Here is a 26,423-nt window from a genome sequence, read left to right on the forward strand (position 1 = left end):
ATTTTTTTCTCAAAAATATCTTTATTTTAATTTTTACTTAAATAGCTCTTTTCTCAGAAATTGGTTCTTCCATCTTTTTATTGAAGCATTTTTTTTGCCTCACATCTTTTGTGTTAGTTTTTCTCAACTATTTGCCAAATTTTGTTGATCTGTTTACTTTTGTTTTAGAACATTAGTGACAATGATATTTTCTCACCTACCTCCAGATTATCTCACTTAATGCAAAATGTGTTTATCAACTTTCTTAATGGTTGAGAAAGGATACGATGTGTAACTAGGCTTATCTGTATGTACTGCCTCACCTTCCTGCTATTATAAGTCACAAAATAATTCCCCACTTCTGCAATCCCTGTGCTAGTTCCTTTATCAGAACTCCCATCTCAGAAAGTCTGAAGTCCTTTTCTCCTACACAGATTTTAGCTTGAGGCTTTTCTTTCTTTTTCTCTGTGTCATTCTGATTTCATAAGCTTTCTATCTTCAAGGAGTTCCTCAATCTGTGTCTGGGTGGCTTAGTATAGCCATAATATTACAGTATCAACTTACTAACTTGATAGAAGCTCCTAAATATTTAAAAAATTAATACGCCCTTTAAAATAAATTACTTTAGTTCCTCTAAGTAAATTTTATATTGACTTTACTATGATTTCAGTTTTAGTATTTGTTCTCAAACTATATTTTGGATGATACTTTAGTAACATCTCACATTTAATTTATGCTGACTACTATTTATCTTACTTTATTTTAGGAATTTATTAGAAACTTGCATTTACAAATGGAAGAAGAAAGAACAAAATTTAAAGAGCTACAGGAAAAAGAAAAAATGCGTTTGTTAAAACTGCAGCATAATGCAGCTGTAAAAATTCAAGCTAAATATAAAGCATTTGTGGCCTACCAAAAATATGGCCCAATCATAAAGGAACAAATAGAAAGTAAGAAAAGGAAAGCTCAAGAGTGGAAGGAAAAGGAAGCAAAAATACGACAAATGGAAGAAGAAAAACGAAAAAGATTAGAGGAGGAACAAAGAATAGAAGAAGAGATAAAAAAGCAGAAGCAAGAGGGAAGGAAAAGGAGAGAAAAAGAATATGAAGAAAAAAAGAACATCCTGAGACAAGAAAGAGAGCAACTACTAAAGAAGGAAAAATTGAGATTAAGAGAAGCTGCAAGAACACAGCTAATAATAAGTAGAGCATTAAAAAACGGAGATTATAATGCCAAATATTTAACTGTCGAAGATAGATCAAAGAATAAGGATGATGTAGCCAAAAGACTAGGGGATGAAAAGTCAAAGAAGTGGGAAGGTGCTCCCCCTTTGCCAGTTGAAGAATCGAATAAGAGAGAAAATGTAGATAGACAGCTTGTATTGAAAGAATCAATACAAGTGCAATTAAAAGAACCTATATTAAGCCAAGCAATTTTGCCAGTATTTAAAACGGAAGAAAAAAATGAAAACCTAGCAAAACAATGCTCAGAAGAATCAGTCAAAAAAGCAAGGAATTATGAAAACATAGACCAAAAGACTCAATTGGAAAACTTAGATCTAAAAGAAAATGTGAAAGAACAGTTTCAGCTGCAAGAATTAAACTCTCAAACACAAAAAGAAGTCATGAAACCTCCCATAAATGAGATTATGAGGCAAGAAACCCAAATAATAATATTAGGACATAATCAAGAAATTAATGAGGTAAACAATGAAGCACAGAAAATAATCGATGATAATCAACAGAATAAGATACAACAAGTAGAAAAAGAAGAGACATCAGAACAAAATGGAACATTATATGAAGACAATAATATGAAGAAAATTTCAGTGATTTCAATAAAACAAAAACCACTACCACTAAAATTAGAAAATCCTGAAGATATAGGGGAAAATATAACACTACAAGAAAAAGAAATTGATTTAAAATCTAAAGAAACTGAGGAGAACCCAAAAGGCAGTGCTCTGAATAGTAACTTGGTTTTTAACACCAATGATGCTATGATAAATGTAGAAGGCAAAATAAACAAGCAAAATTATATTTTAGGTAGAGATGCTCCTTGTGAAGATTTGGGTGGCAATACTGCAAACAACTCTTTGGTTTATAAAGAAGTAAACTCTCTGAAGTCTCAGATTAAAGAAATTCCAGAAGAATGTCATGAAAATAGAACTGAATGTGAAAATATAGTGACCTGCTCTGTACCAGAGCCAACACTTATATTTTCTATTGAAGAAAAGAGGCTTGCTTGGATAAAATCATTTAAACCCTGGTTTGAAATTTTCAAGCAAAATCAACAGAAGAAAATTGTTAGGAGAAAGAGACTTGTAAAATGCCCAGTCAACGTGATGCCCCCTTTGAGTACACTAGAAATTCTTCAGTGTGGCCCTTGGAATACTTTACAGCAGGTATTTTATAATACTTTTTTCATATTGAATTGTGATTGGTTCACTAAAATGTAACTTTAAAAATCTTAATAGAAGGCGTATTTTATTTATTTATTTAATTGAAGCATAGTTGATGTACAATATATAGGTTACAGGTGTACAATATAGTGATTCATAATTTTTAAAGGTTATACCCCCTTTATAGTTATTATAAAATATTGGTTATATTCCCTGTGTTGTACAGCATATCCTTGTAGCTTACTTTATACATAGTAGTTTGTACCTCTTAATCCCCTACCCCTATATTGCTTCTCCCCCCTTCCCTCTCCCCACTGGTTACCACTAGTTTGTTCTCTATTTCTTGGTGTCTGCTTTTTTTTGTATCCAAGAATTCTGTCTCTTAATCAGTGAAGTTGCTAATGAAATATTTCTCCTATTTGAGAGAGGTTGCACTTAAAAGATCTCCTCAATTAAAAGTATTCAGGTCATCTTCTCCTTCAGTGAAGCACTATGAAGAGCTTTGATTTGTCTTGAAACCTGTGTTCAAGGGTCCTATAGCCATTACTAGGTTTCCAAGAATGGAGGCATCTGGGAATGTAGAGCTGAATTAGAATAGGAAACTCCTAGCTTGATACTCAGGAGTTAGTTTGCTTTAGTCCTGGGCCACAACACCACCTAGTGGCTCCTTTCGGAAGGAAGTGGATTTCCTTGAAGTGGATTTCACAAGTGCTGTGAAAGAAGGGCTTACAACAATGGAAGACTGTAGAATTTCTATATAGAAACAGAGTTATTTAGTCACTTGCTATATCAACGTGCTACATCTATGCCTGAAATTTAAAGTCGTTGTCACCAAATGCTACTAATTTTCTATGTTTATGGAAACAGAGTTTCAATCAAAAATAAGACAGAAACTAACAAATGTGTAGAAAAACAGGAAAGAATATTTCAAATAGTGAAGTTCTAGAAAGGATTTAAGATTAAAATACATATGTTTAACTGGGGCCTGAAACTCAAATGTGTTTATAAAATTTATTTAGTTTCTTGATATAGGTAGATGCCTAGAAAAGGAAACATTCTTATTACTACATATGCATTATTTGATTCATTCACTCAGCAAATATTCATCTGTCTAATATGATCAATTCATATTTATTGTTAGATTAAAGGGACAGAAACAAACCCCAGTCTTTGTCCTTATGTATCTGACTTTGGTAGACAAAAAGGCATTAAAAAAATAAATACACATAAATACATTACTGAAGATTTTGATATTTGCTATAAGATTTCAGGGTATTCTGTGAGAGAATAACAAGAAGGTAGGATTTAAAGAGATCTCTGGGATGTGAAAAAGTAGTATAAAGAACAAGAACTACTTTGAAGTGTATTTTTTCCCCCTAGGCAATGTAGTTTTCATATCTATCAAACCTATAGAGTTACATATAAAATCTCTCAATAGCTCTTCTACTACATTTCTTTTCTTTGGCCATGTTATCTCTGGAATCATTCTTTTCCTACTTTACCTAAGATGTTGCTGCAGGCTTTCTGACTGGATGACATTAGATACTAACTCTTTCATTTTATTTAAAGTAATTTTCTTCATGAATAGCTATTTGGGCTAGGCATGAGTGACAGCTTCTTGCCTACAGTATTTGTTTCAATAGTTAGAGAAACCAGTAGTGCTCTTCTCTTGCGTTGTGGTTCTCTGTTTTGTCCAGTGAGAGGAGCGCTGAGGAAGTTAAGATGCATGAACCTCTTTCTCCTTGGTGTTTCTTCTTCTGCCCACTCTGTTCCTTGTATAGAACTCTTGTCAATTTACATAAAGTGAGGATTAACCTTTTCTTATACTTGTTAGAGCAAGACCTTGCAAACTGTAATGTGTATACAGATCACCTGGGGATTTGTTAAACTGTTGATTCGGATTCTTTAGGTCTGGTGATCAACTGCAGCGTACTGCATTTTTACAGTGCCCCCGGGTGATGCTGTTGGTGCTGGTTCATGGACTAATTTGAGCAGCAATGTTCTAAAGGACCCTGTAATCCTTTGACTACTACTCAAACCACTATTTCAAACATTTAATTTTTCTTTGAAGCATCAAATATACAGTATAAACATGAAAATATAAGTGAATGTGCCATATAAGTGCTGAAGTGTTATAAAAACCATCTTGTAATGACTGTTTGCGAGGTGGTTTTTATTGTGGTATCTTCATTCACCACTGCACTGACCCATGAACTCACTTTCTTACTTTGATTTTCTAATCTCTTAGCTTCACGTCTTTGTCATTATCTGCCACCTTTGTAAAGTCCTTCTGGAGTAAACCTTTAGAAGAGAAAAATTTATTCTTCTGGAATTTCACCCAGTAATCAATTCATTTTGCTTATGTTACTCTCTCACTTTGAGCCTTCAGGACATGATTCAGGTCTGCCTCTTGTCCATACTTCTTTATTTATTGTCAGACAAATAGTGGTTTTCATTACTTGACTGTGAGATGGATGAGTGGGAGGATGGATAAATGGATGGAAAAAGAAGTCCAACTGAATGTTAATCTTATCTCCATATTATTATCAGCTTCACAATTTAGCTAGGTTGTATTGATTAAAAATGAAATTAATACAAAAATTACTTGAGTGTAATTTAATAAAGTACTAACAATCCCTGTATCAAATAAGATCAGGGTTCTAATTTTATTTCTGCCATTTACTGGCTGTGTCACCTTGTGCAAAGTGTTTGGCCTTTCCCTTTCTGAGCCTCAGTTTTGTCTTCTGTAAACTGGGAAGAGCAATACCTACTTTATAGGATTGTTGACTTTTTAAAATACCGTATGTAGAGAATCTGGTCTTATGCTCCTAACATATATGACAGTCATTGTCAAATGTGGATCTCAAACATCTGAAGAGAAAGGCAAATGGATTTTTGAGGGCTGCTTAATAGCCTCTTTCATCAAATATGTTATAACATTGAAAATGCTGGATCATCTACTATATGGAATAATATCCCAGAAGCATATGATTGAAGAGAAGTGATTATTGACAACTAACATAGTTTTCTTTTTCCTAGTTGAATGCTTTAACTAATTCATTTTTCTTTCATTTTGGGCATTTTGCTACTAATGGTAACTTGCCTTAAATAGGAACCACAAAAGAAGGGCACTAGCTTAAGGATTTTTTGCTATGGCTTTAAAACATGGCATGGATGATAACATTTTAGGGGCTGAATGTCTCACTTCATTCAAGGCAAATTGTAATTAACTGGTGTTGTGATGGCACATGATTTACTTGAAGTTATATTCTCATTCATTTAAGCCACTAATCATACCTCAGAGTCAATCTCTTTGCCGCTGATTTTTTGAACAATATTATTTCTCCAGGTTGAATAGATTTGAGATTGTGGCACTTGAACATAAAGCAAAACAGTCATTGCTTTCATTACTTTTGTAATTACAGTTTACCATAGATGACTGACACTGCTTTGGTTGAACTCAAGAGTAACTGAGAGTGAACTCTATAAAAAATCTGTAGCTATTTTAGGTCATTTTATTTACCAAAACTGTCAAGGATTTGGGGAAATATAGACGATTAAGTGGAAAACTGATTTGTGATCTTTTATCAAAATATAATGAATGAGTCATAGGTTTTCTATAGATGGAGTAGTTCATTTTCAAGTCATGAGAGCCCCAAAATATTAATCTTCCAAATATTTTTATATTACCCTTTGTAAGGGAATGAAACTATGAATGCTATATTTTAGTTTTGCCATAGGGCTAAAACAGTTTACTTGTTTAGTTATTTAAGAAGAATTTAGTGACCATCCACTATGCCCCAGTTGCTCTTTTATCAGGCTGACCATGCAGTAATGAACACCTGTGAGTACTAATTCTATTTGACCTTAATTTTTAGAGCATAAGGCAGTTCTATTTATGTGATTATTGTCATGCATATATCAAAATGATTAATGTAAAAGTTTATTTGATCTCATATGTTTGGAAAAAACTAGAGTGCAGTAGAGAATAAATTGCTATATCATAAGGAAAAATTTTAAATGTTTAATAAAAGGGAGGAGGAAGTACCATGAAATACCTCATATTCACAAGTAGACACCATCAACAAGGATACTGCAGCAGCTGTCACTCCTGTACTGTAATTAAATTAGAGAGGTTGCCACATCATAACTAGAACTTAATTGTGCTTATATAGTTGATTGTAAGCAGCATATTATTAAATCAGGCAGGATAATATAAATTATAAGGTAGAGCAGCATTTGTTACTATAAAGCTGCAGCTGTAGGGTTTTCAGTTTTTAAGTGCTCAGTTCTAAATAATGTGTTCAGTTTTTTAGTATAGAGCCAGTTTTCCAGTTACAGAATTTATAGTATCTCTTTGTGGACAAATTAAGTGGGCATTACACAGCAGTTATCCTGACACAAGTAGATTAATATTTTTCTTTCTGAAAAATTATAAAAAAGAAATTTGTTTCAAAAGTTGTTTTACATTATGAGTAATTGAGAAATGCCTAAAATCATTATGAAACTAGAAACATTTATTCACCCAAAGTTTTAAAAATAATCAGTATTGCTTTTGCTACTTAAAGCAAGGAGTAGACTAATCCCTTCTGTCTCCATGAACATATGGTCTTCCCATTTACTTACATAAATATGTAAATGTAAAACTTTAATGCACAGGAAATATTTCACATGAAGAGGAGTTACTGCACTTAAGAATTTTATACTTTTTCCAGGTTTTTTGAAGTAATAATGCTTTCAATTTCAATAAAACATTTAAAAAATTTCTTTTGAGTAAGACATACGCTAGTATGATATATATTATAAAGCTAATCATTTTAGAATTGTTATTCAGTACATGGGAAACCTGGCCTTAGGACTTGTGACGTGGCAGTATGAAAGTATTTTTACTATAAAGCAATTTAGCTTATATAGTTATTTCAGTGCACGGACTCAATTATGGTGAAGAACCAACATATTATTACATTATTACTGTGCCAATTTTACTTAGGTGAGAGCTCTTGAGTTTAATAAGTGGAGTGCTTTTCAGTAATCTCAAAATATTTCTATCTGACATATTCTTGTAGAACTCTAAGTGTAGTCCTTAATATGCATACCATAAAGTTGAATACATTCTTTGATATTGAATTTTCTTTAGTTGAAAAGACTTAAAAAGAGAAAAGTACCTTAGGAAAAAAGGAAGTATTGAGTCCACAGTAATATCTCAATAATAAGAAATGTTGTAAATGTATGTTAAGAACTATTCATGATTTTTTATACTGCAGATTCTATATGCGCTGGGTATATTACATTATTCAGTAGTACGGAATGATTCATACCTTTATAACACAGAAGACATAATAGAATGCTGTTTTTATTGCATGGTTCAATTATTATTGCATGCTTCTACTTATTACAGGTTCTATAATATCTCTTCTCAGTTAAACTTGCTTTTTTTTTGGAAGATAGCTAAGGTATTCTAGTTGAAGCATGGCAGGTTGGATATAAAATCTATCCCCTGACCTGTTGTGGCTCTGGTACTATCCAGGTATCCCTAAGATACTGTCAAACACAGATCTTAAACATTTATATAGTGCGATCCTGAAAATAATGCCAAGGGACATGAAAAACAAGGAAAATGAATTTGGTGAAAAATCAAGGAGTGAACTAATAAATGATTACATTATTATTGCTTCTATGCATATTAGTTTTGAACTTGAATTGGTCATGAATGACTGCATTATTTTGTCTTTCTATGAGGGGAACAAAATTGGCAAAATGGCCAGATAGCTTAAATGAAATTGAGTTGTTAATAAATGTAGGTTTCAATATATAGCATTACTTTTTTTAAATGAAGTTTTTAAAACAATTTTGCAAGGCTAGTATAGTTTATATTCATTATAGTTAGATAATGTTACGTGTTCCAATTTTCTTGAATTCTCTAGGTTACAACAGTAACATTTCAAGGTTTGCCAGGTTGTAGTCTCTCCACACTGGCAGAGTGTACAAATCTTCAGTTTCTGTCTCTTCGGCGCTGTGGATTAACCTCTTTGCACAGCCTGAGTAACTGCAAAAAGTTAAAGTACATTGATGCACAGGTATGTCCTATGTTCTCAATATTTATTTTATAATAAAATATAAAGTGGAGTAAGGTGTAATTCAGGTGTACATTTTAAGAAATGACAATTTTGAAGAAACATTTACTAAAGTAACCTATAACTCAGGGTCTAAAAGAGATCAAGGGCCAAAATTTGTGAGAACCATACAGGGAAGGTGATTAGATGGTATGACCTGGAAATTATCTCTACTTGCAGATGATATAGTTATTGTTTTGTTACTTTTTGCTGCATAACAAATGACCACATTATTTAGTTAATTAAAAACAGCAACCACTTTATTTACTCACAGTTCTGTGGGCCATGAATTGAGGCCAGACTTATCTGGGCATTTCATCTGCTTCATACCGTGTTGCCTGCGTCTCTTATGTAATTTGCAGCTGGGGCTGGAATGTCCAAAATGCCTTCTTTTACATGTCTGGTGCCTTGGGAGTTTGGAATTTCTCTCTCTCTCTCTCTCTGTGCTTTCTTGGGAATCTTAAAAGGGCGAGCTTTCCAAAAAGACAAGCTTCAATATGAAGTGCTTATCAAGCATCTGCTGGCATCATGCTAGCTTGTGTTCTGTTGGCTGAGCTTTCAGTTCATGTGGGAGGGGAATATGTGGATGTGTGAATATTGGGTTGTGAGGTTTATTGGAACTGCTTACAAAGTAACAATCTCCTGCAGTCTGCCCCCTGGCTCCTAATGAGTCACATCGTTCCCGTATGCAAAAGGACTCATGTCCCAAAGACCCCAGAGTCTCATTAACTCATGGCATCAGACTCAGACTTGAGCACAGAATCTTCTTATCTAAATCAGATCCAAGTGGAGATGATCTGCTCAGAGAAAGTTCTTTCAACTCAGAGATCTATGAAGTTAAAGGAAAAGTTGTCTTCCCTCCCTCCCCCACACCCACATACAGTGGTGAGACAGGACTTGATTAATTACAAGAGTTGTTACCATTCAATATGGGAGAAAAGAAGAAGCTCATGGCAGTCCCTGGTCCATAGCTAAGAAACTACCATCAGTTATTAATAAGGACTTGGTTCTGCTCCATGGAAATCGGTCTCTGTGACTCTTGGTTCAGCCCACTAGGCTTTTAACTCCATTCTCAAGACATACTTTCTTTTTTTTTTTCCCCATTTATTTATTTATTTATTTATTTTTGGCTGCGTTGGTTCTTCATTGCTGAGTGTGGGCTTTCTCTAGTTGCGGCGAGCAGGGGCTACTCTTCATTGTGGTGTGCGGGCTTCTCATTGCAGTGGCTTCTCATTGTGGAGCACGGGCTCTAGGTGCGTGGGCTTCAGTAGTTGCAACACACAGGCTCAGTAGTTGTGGCTCGCAGGCTCTAGAGCACAGGCTCAGTACTTGTGATGCACGGGCTTAGTTGCTCTGTGGCATGTGGGATCTTCCCGGACCAGGGCTCGAACCCATGTCCCCTGCATTGGTAGGTGGATTCTTAACCACTGCACCACCAGGGAATCCCCAAAGGCATACTTTCTTTTCCATAAGAAGTGCCCTGTTTTGCAGCTGAGAATTTTTCTCAATGTTTCTTTCTCGTAGAAGATTGGGGGGGTGGTGTGCTAGAGTTTTATTTTTATTTTAGATTATATTATTTTCAATTCAAACTGACTGTGCTTCCACCAATATGATTTTCTTTTCAAACTTTGTGTTTCCTATGCTTCTTATTAAGTTTACTCCATTAGACAAAGGCTATATTCATATTTTTGAGAAGGACATTGTAGGACTACACCATTAAGATTCTTAGAAGCCCATTTATCTTTCTGAAATCTTAAAAGAAGAGAATTGCTGTTGCATCCGTGACATATGATCTTGACATTGAGACCAATATTATGTATTGCAGAGATGTGTATGTTTAGTAAAAGTATAAATCTGTACATGAGATATATACCTAATTCATGGTATTGGTATTCTTTGGAAGGAAAGATAGCAAAAGGGACTGAGGAAGGGAAATGGGGAGATTTCAAAATTTTCCATGTTTGGTTTCTTTAAAATAAGTTTTTTAGCAACTATGACCAAATGCTCACTCTTGTTCATTTAGATAGTTTGAAATATCTTGTTATACGATCCTCTGTGTTTTCTAGATTTTAAAAGATTATTAATAAATACAAAATCATTTATTTGGTTACTTAGTATTTTCATCTAGATAGTATAACACTCTACATAGTTATCTTAAAAGTTAGGGATTCAGATATTCATTTAAAGATCATATATCTCATCTTCCCTCTTTTTGCAAGCTTTAAATGTTTCATTAATTATCCATTGAAATAAAACTAATTACATTTGTTCTTTGTTTTAGGAAAACAATATTGAGACTATCAGCTGTGAAAATTTGGAAAATCTCTGTGTTGTTCTTCTTAATAAAAATCAACTGACTTCTTTCCGTGGTTTGGATGGCTGCACTAATATCCAAAATCTTGAACTTTCACATAATAAAATCACTCGAATTGGTGAGAACAGTGGAATTTAAATATATTGACATTTATTTCTCATTATTATATTTTGTTTCATTTATTCATTTTTGAGAATAGGCCACCATCTCTAATTTGCTTATTTTATCCAAGCCATACTTATTTAATCTTTTATCCAGATTTATGAAGGAAACAAAATTAGTTTTAATATATATAAAAGGAATATGCTCCCACCACTGGCAAATGGGTGGTTGTTAGTAGCTCCTTAAATTAGTATATTCACCTCCCTGTTCCTTTTCTTATAACCAATAGTGATCTGAACTCTACTGAAGAATATAATACCCTAGTTTGTTGCCATCATATTTTTATGGACCCTATGCTTTCTATACTTCTCAGCAACTGTCATAACTGTTTCCTGGTATGACACTACTCTCCTCACCTACATACATCACTTGTACTAACCTTTCCTTCTTTAGGTAAGGCTACTAATACCACATAAGAGAAAGAGTTTATCAGTTTGAATCTCCATAATCATCTTTGTCTCTCCATCTGTCTGTCTGTATATCTATATATCAATAGCGTTTCCATCCTTATTCTTTGTAATCCATAAAATTCAGTGATGAAAATGTCTTTTCTTATTTAAGACCAGCCCTTCTATTTTCCGTAAATATACCTGTCATTCTCCTCTGGTACCTTCCTCCATCATTTATCACCTTTCTCATGTCAGATTCTTCCTCTTGCCGTCCATTGCCTCATCTCTCTTCCTCTTGTTGTCAAGTCTTGTGAAAGAGTGTTCTGTTCTTGCTCTCACTTCTTACTACCCAACTTCCCTCTTCTGCCCACTGAAATTCAGCTTCAACTCACTTCTATACATTTCCAGTGTGGTAAGTCTAAAATAAAAATCTCATGTTTTTTAATACCTGGCTTAAAATTCTGTTTGTTTGGTTTTTTTTTAATTTAACTTGTGAGATTCTCAAGGGACTTGATAAGGGCTTAAATGATGGTTAATCAATAATCAATAATCAATGATTGGCAAAAAATAATGAACTAGATAAAAACATTACTCTGGTATACTATTAATGGCTTAAATTATTGGACCCCCAGAAGGTACATTCTTTCCACCTTCTCCATCCTATGGTGGTTAGGAAATGTGATCTGGACTGAAATATCACGAAATGGGATGGGAACAGGTGGAGGAGTAGAAGTAAGCCTGCTTTCTGTGTTTAGGCCTGGTTCTACCTACGCCTTCTTGATATTAATTTTATTTGTTTGCCTATATAATATTTTGTTTTTTCTTTCATTTTTTTTATTGTTGAACATTTCAAACATTTACAAAATGAATACATGGAGATTCCATATACTATATTCAACATTTGGTCCATCATTACTGTTTTGTTTTTTATTGTATTTTTTCTTTTTTAAAACAAATCCCCAAATCATAAAGTTTCATCCTTTCATACCTCAGGAGATGGTTTTTAATAATATGGTCTTTTCTTACTTAACCACAATGCATTGTGTTGCCTAATAAAATTAATAGTGATTCCTTCTATCAACTGATAATCCATAATCCAAATTTCCTTATTTTCTTAAAATTATCAGGGCTTGTTTGAATCATAACACAAACAATGACCACATATTGCATTTACATAGGTGTCTGAAGTCCTATCTAATCTGTAGTAGTCCTTCCACTTTTTTTCCTCCATGCCATTGATTTGTTGCAAAACCTATGTTAATTGTCCTATACAGTGTCCCACATTTTGGGTTTGTCCATTTACTTCCTTTTAGTGTATTAAAATTGTTTCACTATGCCTATAAATATTTCATGTCCTGTAAATGAAAGCTAGTGCAACAGGCTTGAGTTAATTAAAATTTAGTCTTTTTTGGCAGGAATTTTTTCATAGGGGTTGCTCTGTGCTTCGTATTGCCTTACGTCAGGAGTCATACAGTGATTATTTGCTTTTAATGATGCTACAGTTGCATGTTGGGTATGTGAGTGATAGCCTAAACGTTCCACTATAAAGTTTCCCACGAACCTTTTATCTAATGCTTTCATCCATTGATTAATGTGGCCTGAATCAATTAATGCAGTGGGGGATACAAAAAATGAGTTTTCTAATTTGAACATTCCTTCCACATTTTAAAAACTGGAATCATTTATTTAATAACTATTTGGTTACCTTGGAATCATTCGTAGAGGAAAGACAGGAATAAATGCCTACCTTTATATTGATAGACTTTTACAGTAAGGTCATTACTTTCAGTGGTGTCAAATGAATTTTCTTTGTTTCATTTATTTTGTTTTGCTTTTGCACTTTTCTCTCTCTCTCTGCTCTTCTCTCTTTCTTAGTGTTCTTATGAACTCATAGAATTTTATAATATAGAATATTTCAGTCTCTCTTCTTATTATACTGCTTGATACTCAAATTGTCCAGTCCTGTGAATTTGATTGAAGATATCAAATATTGATATCTCCAAATTTACTTTTTGAACTTTATAGTTGTGTTATTTTCTCTTCCACTGTAGTCCTTGGTTGATACCCAAACTAACATAACTATTTGCTATGGATTATAATAGCCATAAAATAGTTTCAAAACAACAATGCCAGTATTAGAAGCATTTTAGAAGTATTTAGAAGAAAACTTCTAAATTAATTTTGAGATTTTTTTTTTGCATTTCTTTTGGCCCTTACACTTTGTCCCCCAAAGTGATGTGCTCACTTGAAGTATTTTATCTTTGTGATTATGTTATGAATTTGAAATATAATTAGTTCACTTTTCCCTTTGATTCAGTTTTATTTTTGAGATGTAAGACAGATATATGTTTCTACAGACTACATTTAAGAAGACTCAAAGAGATTGTGCTTTCATCCTTTTTCATTTCACTGTTATCCCATCTACTTTTATATACAGATATTTATGTATATATGTGTATAATACATGTGTATCACATATGTGATATATGTGTGTTTGTAAATATACATACATATACATATATCTAAGAAATATATGTATATATGCTAATTCTTTCACAAAATATAGAATATTTTAAGTACTGTTCTTTATCTTGCTCTTTTTCATTTTACAACATATATGGAGTTCATAGCATTCTTTTTCTATGGCTTGATAGTATTCAGTTGTGTGTATGCACTAGAGTTTATTCCACTGGTCCCTGGTTGATGGACAATGGATGGTTTACAATCTTCCACACTGCCATCATGACTAACCTGATACCTATGTCATTTCATACTTTATCAGATATATCTTTAGGTTAGTTTCCTGATATATATATACTTGGGGGGGGGGGCAAAGGACATCTTTAATCTAGGAAGATACTGCCAGACACACTTTATGTGGGTTGTACCACTTTGCACTCCTACCATTAATACATGTTAATGGCAGAGTTTTTTGTTTTTTGTTTTTTTTGCTTTTCTTCTGTTTATTATGTTGTTCTTTTCTATTTTTAAGTTAAATTTGTAATTTATTTATCATTTTTCACTCTTGTTGACATAAGTACTTAAGTCTATACATTTTACTCTGAGCAGTGCTTAGTCTGTAACTTCTGAATAAGGTATAGGTATTTTTGTCTGTTCTACAATTATATGATGTATTTTATCTTTTACCTAAAATTTTAAATTTCCATATGGAAAGGCCATTTTTGTTGTTATTTTTTCTAGTTTTATTGCATTATAGTCAGAGAATTATTTTTGTGCCATATCTGCTTTTTGAAACTTGTGGTTTTCTAATATGTGGTTAATTTTCAGGAATGTTTCATGTGCACTTGAAAAGAAGGTTGTTGTTTTTTGTTGGAATATAAAGTATATATTTTCATCTTTAAGATCTACATTAGTGATCTTTTATTTTAGGTCTTAAATGTGTACGTGATTTACCTTGGACTGAAGGAGTTGAGCTAGATTGAATGTATCTGTTCTTTTCTTTTTTTTTTTAACATCTTTATTGGAGTATAATTGCTTTACAATGGCGTGTTAGTTTCTGCTTTATAACAAAGTGAATCAGTTATACATATACATATGTTCCCATATCTCTTCCCTCTTGTGTCTCCCTCCCTCCCACCCTCCTTATCCCACCCCTCTAGGTGGTCACAAAGCACCGAGCTGTGTATCTGTTCTTAATCAGCCTATTTCTTTGTGTACATCCTTTTGTTTCTGTGTTATGAATGTTGCTCCATGCTTTATACAGATATTCTTAACTGTGTTATCTTTATTGTGAATTTCAGCCTTGAAAATTTTAAGTTCCGTTCTTTGTCTCTTTAATGCTTTTGTGACTGAATTCTACCTTGTCTTACATGGTTTCATTTTGTTTGTATTTGCCTAATCTAAAAAAACTTTTTAACATTTCTGAATCACTTTGTTTTAGGTATGTACTTGTATACAGCATGGATTTGGGTTTTATTTTTTGATCCAAGCTTAAATGTTTTTCTCTCATATAGACCATGGCCATTTGCATTTATTAATTTAATTCATATACTTGGTCTCAGTACTGTCATCCCACTCAGGATGATGCTCTCTCTTTCTGGAGGGAGGCAATAAATGGGTTCTTCCACCCCTGGGGCACCTCCAGTTTTTACTTATCCGTTCAGTTTCTGTAGGATTTCCTCTGTACGAGTGTCGATTCAGCCTGGATTGTGTTGATCCTGGATACTTATTATCCCACTTAGAAAGAAATTTAGCTTGTGATTTCTTTATCTCCCATTTGCAATGGAAGGATAGGTTGTGGGTATTTTGATTTCTTTGCTGCACTTTATGAATTTCTGGAGGAGGTTTGGGGAGAATTGGATCTAATCAGTCACCATCAACTCCCTTTTTTAAAAATATAAATTTATTTATTTATTTATTTATTTATTCTTGGCTGTGTTGGGTCTTCGTTGCTGTGCGCGGGGGCTACTCTTTGTTGCAGGTGCGCGGGTTTCTCATTGCGGTGGCTTCTCTTGTTGCGGAGCATGGGCTCTAGGCACGCAGGCTTCATTAACTGTGGCACGCGGGCTCAGTAGTTGTGTCTTGCAGGCTCTAGAGCACAGGCTCAGTAGTTGTGGTGCACAGGCTTAGTTGCTCCGTGGCATGTGAGATCTTCCCGGACCAGGACTCGAACCCGTGTCCCCTGCCCTGGCAGGTGGATTCTTAACCACTGCACCACCAGGGAAGTCCCCATTTTTTTTTTTTTTTTAATATGGGAAAAATATAGTGGTTTTCACAAAGCAAGCTTTTGTTTTGCAAACATTTCAAGGCATAATTTCTAAAATGTAATGTATAATGTTCTTTAATATGTTTATTTGTCTATGTGTCTGTGCTGCCTGCTTTGGGACCACTCATGACTTCTCCCATATGGAAATACTGATACTTTTGATACAAAGTTTTTATTTAAAATTTTAATTTAAAATACATAACAGAAATAATTTTCTTGTTGTTGGAATGAAGGCAAGTACACTGATAATGTATGTTACTTTATTGGTACTCACTGAAGCAAGCTTGAAAAAAAAGAAAAAGGCTGTTTGTAAGAAGAAATGCTTGAACTCCCATTCACTTCATTTTCATTGCCAACAGTGCTGTATGGGATTTTTTGTAGTCAGCGGATTTCCTGGGATAGTATATCTGCAAGACTTATGTGAAAACTGCCATGTTATTCATTGATGTACCTGAGGTATCTCTATGTAGTACACTCTCAGCAAACAAGGTAAAAGACATCTTTGCTGTCTGTTGGGTACAATGAAAACACTGTATTTATTGAGTGTGAGAAGAGTATACATGGGAAAGTAGATTTTCTGAAGACCAGTTGGAGTCTGTTTTTCATCTTCAGAAACTGCTTACAGAGATTCTGGTTGAGTTAAGTGAAAAGCATAGATTTTGTCTTTCAATGATATATTGATGCTAAGAACTCTTATGAAGGGGCACAAAGATAGATTTGTGTTTATAAGTTAATAAGTCACTATTCCATGCTATAATATTTCTTAAGGAGGTGAAATAAAATTGGAAGCAATACCAAATATTCTACATTTGTAGTTTCGAGTTTAATTTGTTCCTAATTCTAACTAAGCTATATTATTGCAGTAGTTAATTCTCAATGTTAACTCTAATTACTCTTTTTATTAGAAAGCATTAGTGTACATTTTTTACTTTCTTTGCATTTAGTGACTGAAAATAGCAACTCTATCACTCTCTTTAAGGCACTTTATTTGAAATAATTTGCTGAATGTTTTCCATTCTAATTAAACTGGTTAACTGTAGAAATAGAAACACAATGTGAAATATACTCTTTTAAAGTAATAGTTTAAAATTTAATTCTATAAATTGAAAGTTACAAAGTAGTTCTTTAATGTTTAAACATATTGTGTGCTGTGACTATAGAAAGAAATGGTCTTAATTATTATTATTAATCATAACTGAAATATTAATTTAAAATATAATTCAAAATGATGTCCTTAAGATGTATTACATATTGAGGTACAGATTATTTTCTAGTCAAATGTAGCAAAAAATAAACTATTATATTGGGCATATATGGTCATATAAATTTTGTAGTCATTTAAAGAATACTTTATACGTTTTTATATTATTTTCTATAATTGGTTCTATTTTGGCAGCAAGTTTTTGACTATAGAGTATTTTTACTTGACCTGGCATTATTCTTGCATGTTTTGAACGCACAAGATAATTGCTTTAAGCTCTTTAAATTCACTTCAGGTTGATGGTTTTAAAGATGGATTTATTTTAATTGGAAAAGAGATTTTATTATAATTTTTAATTTTTAATGTTTTTTTCCCTGAAGTTACACGAATCTTTATCTTTTATAACTCACTCACACCCACTTTAATTTGGGTGGATTTCAGTTTAAATTTTAGGGTTTGTTATCTTCGTTATATTTCTTGCTTTCTTTTGCCTGAAATTTCCCATGAGTAAATTTCAGGCAAAATTGGTAAGACATTTTTTTTTATATAAGTAATATGGAGAAAACTTTTCTTAAATGAATGTTGCCACAGTGTTCATTAAAATTTATAAACTTTACCTATGGGGAATCTTTCATATTTTGAGTTAGTATTTTTGCTTTAGTTTTTTAATGAATAGCCAAAGCAAATGAAAAATAGGTGATTTGTAAGTTATAATCTAGTTTTCTTTTTTCCTCCCAAAACATACTGAATTTTCTTGACTTTCTAGCAGAAACATGTTAAAACTAAACTAATTTTTAAAATCCATGCTGCATGACCAAAGTGTTTATAGAAAAAATACAACTTAAGTATAATAAATATAGTAATAGATAACTTTTTTTTACCACCAGGTATTTCATGTGCTTTATACATATTAACTCATTTTATTTTCACATAAGTGTTATTAGTTAGGTACTATTTAATCTTTTTTTTTTTCCCAGATAAGAAAGCTGAAACATAGAAAGTTTAAGTAAGTTGTCTAAAATCACACCATTAGTTAATGATAGAGCCAGGATTTGAAACTCAGCAGTCTATCCTGGTACCAATTTTTTTAATCGATTCATTCTATTGCCTCTCTCATAAATACGCATTTAATATTTGAGATTATTACTGTTTTGTTACACCGTATTACAAAGTCTTTATGCTGAAAAATATATAATGATTTTAAGGTTTATTCATTAATAAATTTATTATTGAGCCAATTTATTAAGCATCTACTATGTAGAAGCACTTTTCCAGGCACTAGAACACAGCACTGGAATATTGCTGAGGATGCAGCAATAAACAAAATAAATGACTATCCTGACTTCCACTGAGATTATCCTACTGATAGATATTGATATAGAGAGAAAGAGAAAAAGAGTAAATTGCCATGTTTCCTTTATTGACTATTAGGTAAAAATGAAAATAAGTATGATGTTAGTATCTTTAATGCCAGCAATTTATAAATCATTAATTTATAAATACAGCCCTAGAAAATATTATTGTAAATAGAGATACTAGGAGATGTTTTTTCTGGTGCTTTATTTTCAGATAATACTGCTTTCTGGAAAAGTGAAACTAGTATTCTAAGTATGAAAGATATTGAATAATTCAACATTTTCACATAGGCTTGATTACTATGTCGTGGCTCATAGGGGAAATGTGCCTGGATTAATTCTTGCTGCCAAATGTTGTCATTGGAACATTAGAAAAAATAATGAAGTAAAATAAGATAAAGCTGTAGATATTTTGCTTGCAGAAATGTTTTTCATTATATACTTAGTGAATTCTTTGGATTCCACTAGATGGTGCTAGCTTACTCTTTAGTTTTGAAATGCAACACAATGCCTAGAACAAAGCTGAAAGGGATTTTGCAGATCTGCCAGTCTAGGCTTCTTAGTTTACAGATGGAAAAACAGACCCACATAGTTTTCATCTAACTCCTGGCAGAGGTGGGGCTAGAATCCACATTTCCTGATTCCTGTTTCAGTATTCTTTTTTCCGTACAACCTGTATGATCCTGAAGGACTTTGGCATTGAAATTGAAAATCTCAAGTGTAACTCAGCATATTTGTACGTAACTGTCAAACATAGCAATCATTGAGCAGCGAAAGGAGGTAGACCTTTACCAAACACTTTTTTAGTGAAAACCTCCAGCCTAATTCAACATCTTTAGTATTGCTGTGCCTTACAGGAGAGTTCTTTTCCCCTGTGGCAGGAATGTTTTATTAGACCGTTGGCTCATTTCTGTGGGAAGAATTCTTTGAAATAGATATTTGTAGCAAGTATAGCCAAATACTAATTTTGCCATGGGCAATGGCCTTTTGAGGGATAAACATAGTTGGCTTCAATTTTATTTTGTGGGACCTAGGAAACGTTTAAAGTGCTAATAAAGAATATATTGAAGCAGTAAACTCAAGAATATTTAAGCAATCCTTTATATTTATTATATTTAAGCCCTTTGAAAGAGACTCTTGACTATTTTTGTGGTTATTATTTGTTTTGTTTTAGATGGGTAGTAGAAGAAATAACAGAAATTTTTACAGGGAGAGAATTATTTTCTTAGAGATGTTGAGGAAGTAAGGATGTTCTAACGTAAGTCTTGCTGTAAGTCTGTTTTGCTCAATTCTCATCCTTTATTTGACAGCGAAGGATTTCTAAGATTAAAAGAAGAAGGGGGGCAATTTATTCTAACTTCCTTCCCACCTAGATTCCTCCTTTTGATCCAATGCACTGACTGGATCAAATTACTGCTTAATCAGTTGTGTATAGACTTTTCTGAGTATGTATTAATATCCTATTCCTTCTTCAAGGTTTAGCTCAAACATATCTCTTTGAAGCCTTATTTGGTCACCACAGTTACAGTTTTTTAACTCCTTGTTTTTATGAGGATAATTGTTAGGAAACAATAACTATCATTTTTAGTACCCAACATGTGAAAGTGTTGTAAATGCTACTTTAAAATATTATTTTTAATCCTCCCAATAATGTGAAATCACCCCCACTCCACAAAAAAGGAACAAAGGATCAGAGTAGTTAAGTAACTTGCTTATAGTCATATAGCTAGTTTTCGAATAGGCATGTGTTACTGAAATTCAGGACTGCCTGCCTCAGAGCCTATTCATTATTGATTATGCAATACTGCCTGTTGATTAAGTGGAGCACTTGTCATGTTAGCAGAGTCCTGGAGAAAAAGTTATATACATGACTCCCATGATGTTTGTAGATTGTAGATCTTCATTCTCATAGCTTTTTTTTGTTTTTCTTTTTAACTTAAATATTTTTGAGGCCATGATATTTGGTGCACACAAATTTATAACTGTTATATGTTTCTGTTAAATTGACCAATTTTATCATTTTTGAATGTCACTTTTCAACTGTATTAAAAGTTTTCTGCCTTAGTCTTCTGTGTCTGACATAATCAAACCAGCTTTTTTTTGGACTCTGGACCTTTCTAACACTCTTAAAAATTATTGCGGACCTCCTTCAGACAGCTTTCATTTATGTGGGTTATATCTATCAATATTTACTGCATTAGGAAAAAACAGAGAACATTTTTGTATTCAGTCAAAGTTTAAGATAATAAAGCCTTTGCATTCATAACAGTTTTAGAATAATAACTGTATTTTTTAAACAAAAAGGTATAGTGAGAAAAGGTTCATTGTTACACATATTTGCAAATCTCTTTAATGTCTAGCTTAACACGAGACAGCTGGATTTCCGTATTCCCTTCTGCGTTCAATTTACTACAATATCACACCTCATGTAGTTCTCTGGATAACTCCACCCTACACTCTTGAGCAAATGGGAGTGGAAAAGGCAAATAACCTCTTAGAATTATTATGAAAGTAGTTTTGACTCCATGGAACCTTTAAAGGTATCTCAGGATGGGGACACTGGCCCACACTTTGAGAATTACTGTTTTAATGTTTACATAATACATCTTTTTCTGTCCTTTTACTTACAATATTTCTACAAGTTCTATTTTTGGAATTTTTGTAATGTAACATAAAAATTTGTTGTTTTTTTCTTGTTTTATCTAGGCTGCCTGACAAATTCAAGCTTTGATTTGTAATCTTTAGTCCCTAATAATTAAGTGTAATCAATAAAGTTCAATTATTGACATATTTGAGTTTAAAATTACTCTCTTACTATTTGATTCTATTTGTTCTTGTTCTTTTTTTTTTTTTTTTTTCTCTTGCCTTCTTTTGCTTTGGTTGAGATTTTAAATTATTCCATTTTTCTTTTCTATCATATTACCATTTTTATATTATTTTACTATCCTTTTGGTTTACTATAGATATTACATCATGCCTTCTTTATTTACCAAATCTAAGTTTATTTAGCACTTTCCTCTCTTTTCTTTTTTCTTTTTTTTTTTTAACATATTTATTGGAGTATAATTGCTTTACAATGTTGTGTTAGTTTCTGCTGTATAACAAAGTGAATCAGCTATATGTATATATATATATCCCTATATCCCCTCCTACTTGTGTCTCCCTCCCACCCTCCCTATCCCACCCCTTTAGGTGGTCACAAAGCACCGAGCTGATCTCCCTGTGCTATGCAGCTGCTTCACACTAGCTAGCTATTTTACATTTGGTAGTGTATATATGTCAGTGCTACTCTCTCACTTCATCCCAGTTTACCCTTCCCCCTCTCCGTGTCCTCAAGTCCATTCTCTACTCCTGCGTCTTTATTCCCGTCCTGCCCCTAGGTTCATCAGAACCATTTTTTTTTTAGATTCCATATATATGTGTTCGCATACGGTATTTGTTTTTCTCTTTCTGACTGACTTCACTCTGTATGACAGACTCTAACTCCATCCACCTCACTACAAATAACTCAATTTTGTTTCTTCTTATGGCTGAGTAATATTTCCTTGTATATATGTGCCACTTCTTTATCCATTCATCTGTCGATGGACACTTAGGTTGCTTCCATGTCTGGCTATTGTAAATAGTGCTGCAATGAACATTGTGGTACATGGCTCTTTTTGAATTATGGTTTTCTCAGGGTATATGCCCAGTAGTGGGATTGCTGGGTCGTATGGTAGTTCTATTTTTAGTTTTTTAAGGAACCTCTATACTGTTCTCCATAGTGGCTGTATCAATTTACATTCCCACCAACAGTAACACTTTTCCTCTCTTTTCCAAGGCAATTCTAGGGTCTTAGAAAACTTAAACTTTATTTACTCCCTCCCAACTTAATGTGCTATTGTTGTTGAGTATTTTAACTCTGCACGTGTATATATGTATCTATATGTGTGTTTCAAATGCCTTAAGACATTATTATTTTATAAAGTCAATATCATTTGGATTGATCCATTTCTTAAACCTTTCCATTGATCTTTATTCTACCTTTCATCTGTGATATTCCTTTCACCTGAAGAATATGCATCCACACACACACACACACACACATCTCTGTTTATGTATTTTGAGATATATACTTACCATTTGGCATGCATTTTCTGCGTTGTGAATGGATTTTATTTTATTATAGCTTTCCTTGCCTAGGGTGATGTGCAACAACCTAATTGTTGATCCTTGGAAGAAAATTTCTTTTTCCCCTTTTAAGATTTTTGTTTTTTGGCCATTGTTTTCATCAGTTTACTCTGATGTTTCTACTGTGGTTACCTTAGTATTCACCCTGCTTGAATTCATTGTGCCTCTTAAATCAGTGGCTTGGCATCTTTATTCAGTGTTGAAAAATTCTGAGCTACCTACTTGCCTATAGATCTAGATCCAGATATATATTCCCTCTATATTCTATAATCCCCTTATGCTTTTATAATTCTCTTACATTTCTTTTGCATCTCTATGCATCATTTTGGATGTTTTCTTGTGACTCAAATTATGGTTCACTAATTCTCTCTTCAGCTGTGTCTAATATAGTGTCCAGTCCATTCATGAAGGTCTTGTTTTAGTTGTAGATTTTCAAGTTTAGAACTTTTATTTGCTTCTTTTATTTAGCATTCAATTCACATTTTTATAGTATCTAATATGTAAGTTTCCAATTTTAATGTTTTAATATGTTCAACAAAGTTTTGTTAATTTCTGTGTCTGGTAACTTCATTTTCTGGATACCCTGTGGATAGTTTCTATTATCTGTTCTCTTGACTTTTGTTCACATGATGTTTTTTCCTTACTTAGTTTTTTGTCATTTTACAGTCAGAAAATACTAAGAAAAACAAAACTATAGAATCAATTTGAGGCTATGATGTTATTAGTTTCCTCCAGAGGTCTTTATTGTTTAAAACTACAAGCATTAGTGATCTCTGTGCAGCTAAATCCATGTTTTGCTATTGATATTATTTAAAGCTTGGCTTCAGTACCTTGGGAGCTATTCCATATTTGGATTAATGTGTAGCACATGGAGGTCCAACCAAAAGTAAGGTAGGGATTTGTTAGGCCTCTTTTGCTGAGGAGAGCTCTGGAGCCCAAATTTTGACCCCCTGATGCTGCAAGCTTTCCTTTCTCAGAATTAATAGATATATTGAATAATGTGTTCACCTCATTTCTTCTGGAACTTAATCCTCATATTCTGTAATACCATTTTAGTTCTTAAATACCTTCAGCAGCTATGTTTATATTTGTTTTCTCATTACCTAGTCCATCGTTACTGTAAATAGAAAGCCTTTGCTACATTTTGTATTTTCCCCTTCTCTTGTCTTCTTTTGACTTATTTGGTATTTTTCTCCTCATTTCCTCTTTTGTCTCAATCTTTTGATAGTTATATACTTTATTTAGTGGTCACCATAGAAATTATAAAATATACTCAATTTATCACAAGTTAATTGATATCTCTACCTCAAATTTCCTGACTTATATGTGTTTGTTTTTCAGGATTTTAAATGTATTTTTATTTAACTCTTCAAGCTATACATTATTGTTATTTTATACAGTCAAAGTTTGATCATATTTGCCCATATTTATTGCTTTTATGCCTGTTACTCTTTTTTCATTTAAGATCTTGGATCACTCTCCTTCTTCCTGATATAGATCCTTTAAAATTTCCTCTAGTAAAAGAACTAGTTTGTGGAAGATAATTTTTCTGTAAATGTGCTTACTTAACATTCATTGTTAAATCATAATTTAACTGGATGTATTTTTCTAAATTGAAGTTTATTTTCTTTCAGTAGTTCGTAAATATCATTCCGTTACTTTTTTACTTTCACTGTTGCTTTAAGAAGTCAGCTGTCTGTTAAATTTCGGAAACTTTGAGGGTATTTTCTATGTCTTTTCAAGTATTTTTTTTCTTGTTATTCCTGTTATGAATTTTTATTCTGATGTGTCTAGACATGGATTTCTTTTTAATTCATCCTCTTAGGGTCTGATGCAATTATTGAGTATGTGATTTTCACTTTTAAGTTTTATCTGTTAGCCATTATGTCTTCAAAAAGTTTTTTCTTCCTCATTTTGTTGAAACGCTACACATATATTAGATTTTCTGACTCTTGCCTCCATATTCTTTCTGTCTTTTTTTGCTGCCTCTAGTTACTTTCTATATACCTATATTCCAGTGACAAATTCTGACTTGCTGTTAATCCAGGTCATTGAGTTTTTAATTTGAATTAATTCTGATTTTCATGTGGGTCTGGTTTTGCTGGGATTTGTTATTTCTGCTAACTCTTACTTATGGCATCTTATTTCTCTGTGTTTTTCATGTGATTTTTTTTTTTCATCACCTGTTTATTTCCCTTGGAATTTAAGCTTTGTGATTATTCCTAGTTATGAGATTAAAGTTTGTTCTTTAGAGATTTTTCAGATGCCGAAGGACACAAACAATCTAGAATCATTTGTGCTACATTTTTGGTGGAAGTTTTCTGATCACCATGAGAGTGAATTTGAGTCGTAAACCTATGGGAGAGTCAGCTTGTATTTATTATTTTAAAGGAGGATTTTTTTCCCCCCTCTTACTGAGATTTGAGATAGATAGTTTAATTTCCTGTCTTCAGTTGGGTATAGCTGATTGGGGTCCAGGTTTACTTGGAATTGCCTGACATACTTGCCTCCTATTGGTGAATTTTAAGTTTTGTTTCCTCAAACTGTGAGGCTATAGAAATTGATCTTCATATTCACCAGCTTTAACAAGTTTTCTCGCATTGAAAACTGGCTTTACTGTTCTGCTGGCTTCGCTTTGCCTACCATATCTATTTAGATTTTGGACTAAGAATTCTTTGCTTTCTTAACAACTCATTTGGAAACATTTAAAAAATGTAATTACTGTTTTTAGTTATTTTCAGGGGTAAAGATCACAGTATCTGAGCAGAAATTTCTGGAAATGGAATTTTGTATTTTTTTCTAAGTAACTTTTAATCTAATCTACACAATGAATATACGCTTATTGTCTATAAATTATAATGTGAAATGATAAAATAATAATCCATATTCCCACCATCCCGATATAGCCAGTATTGGTGAGCTTTCCAGATTGTTTTCTATCCATTTTAAAAATCACTACTGTAATATTGTTTTGTAATTAACTTTATTCACTTAATAAATTGTGAATAATTGTACATGTCGTAATTTAAAAAAATATTCTAGTTGAATTTATCAAGTAAATGATACTTTAGCAGAGATTCTGTCTATATCTTTTTTCTATTTCTATGAGGACACAACACAGTCTTAGGACTTGTAGAACGAGTTATGACTTTTATATTACAAGTGAAACTATTTTTGCAAAAAACAGATTTTCATATTTCTTGTAGAAATGTGGAAACTATAAAAGCTTTACACGTGTTAACAGAGAAGACACTTCATGCCTATTATTTCAGGAAATTAGAGAAAATTGTCACATATAACTATTAAGAAAATAAAACTCTAATAAGCGTAGCTAACACCTGAATAGAAATTCAAACCTCTTTGAGGAATAACAAATATAAAATGGTAAGCAAAATGTCCTCCTGTATGAAGGAGGCATATTTATGAAAAAATGTGATCAAAATAAGAAATCACTTGAATGAACGTGATCTGTAACAATTCAGACAATGATGCCTACTTTTTCTATATAAATAAATGTACTCAGGGTACAGTTTAGTTAAAGAAGGTTTAGATAATTAGTTAAGTAAAGTTTAATTAAACATGAGAAAAAGCTTAATAATACCTGTGATTATTA

At 32.8% G+C, this 26,423-nt stretch overlaps 1 protein-coding gene across 1 annotated transcript in view; it reads left to right on the forward strand.

The window, feature by feature from the left end:
• LRRIQ1 (leucine rich repeats and IQ motif containing 1) overlaps positions 1-26,423 on the forward strand; it is a 130,147-nt gene that overhangs the window by 18,573 nt on the left and 85,151 nt on the right. Inside the window, exons 8-10 of the mRNA XM_059934715.1 lie at positions 746-2,383; positions 8,305-8,457; positions 10,775-10,925. Coding sequence (XP_059790698.1) covers positions 746-2,383; positions 8,305-8,457; positions 10,775-10,925 — 1,942 coding nt within the window. The remainder of the gene's footprint in view (positions 1-745; positions 2,384-8,304; positions 8,458-10,774; positions 10,926-26,423) is intronic.

This window comes from Balaenoptera ricei, chromosome 10 (assembly GCF_028023285.1).
Source record: "Balaenoptera ricei isolate mBalRic1 chromosome 10, mBalRic1.hap2, whole genome shotgun sequence".
NCBI lineage: Eukaryota > Metazoa > Chordata > Mammalia > Artiodactyla > Balaenopteridae > Balaenoptera > Balaenoptera ricei.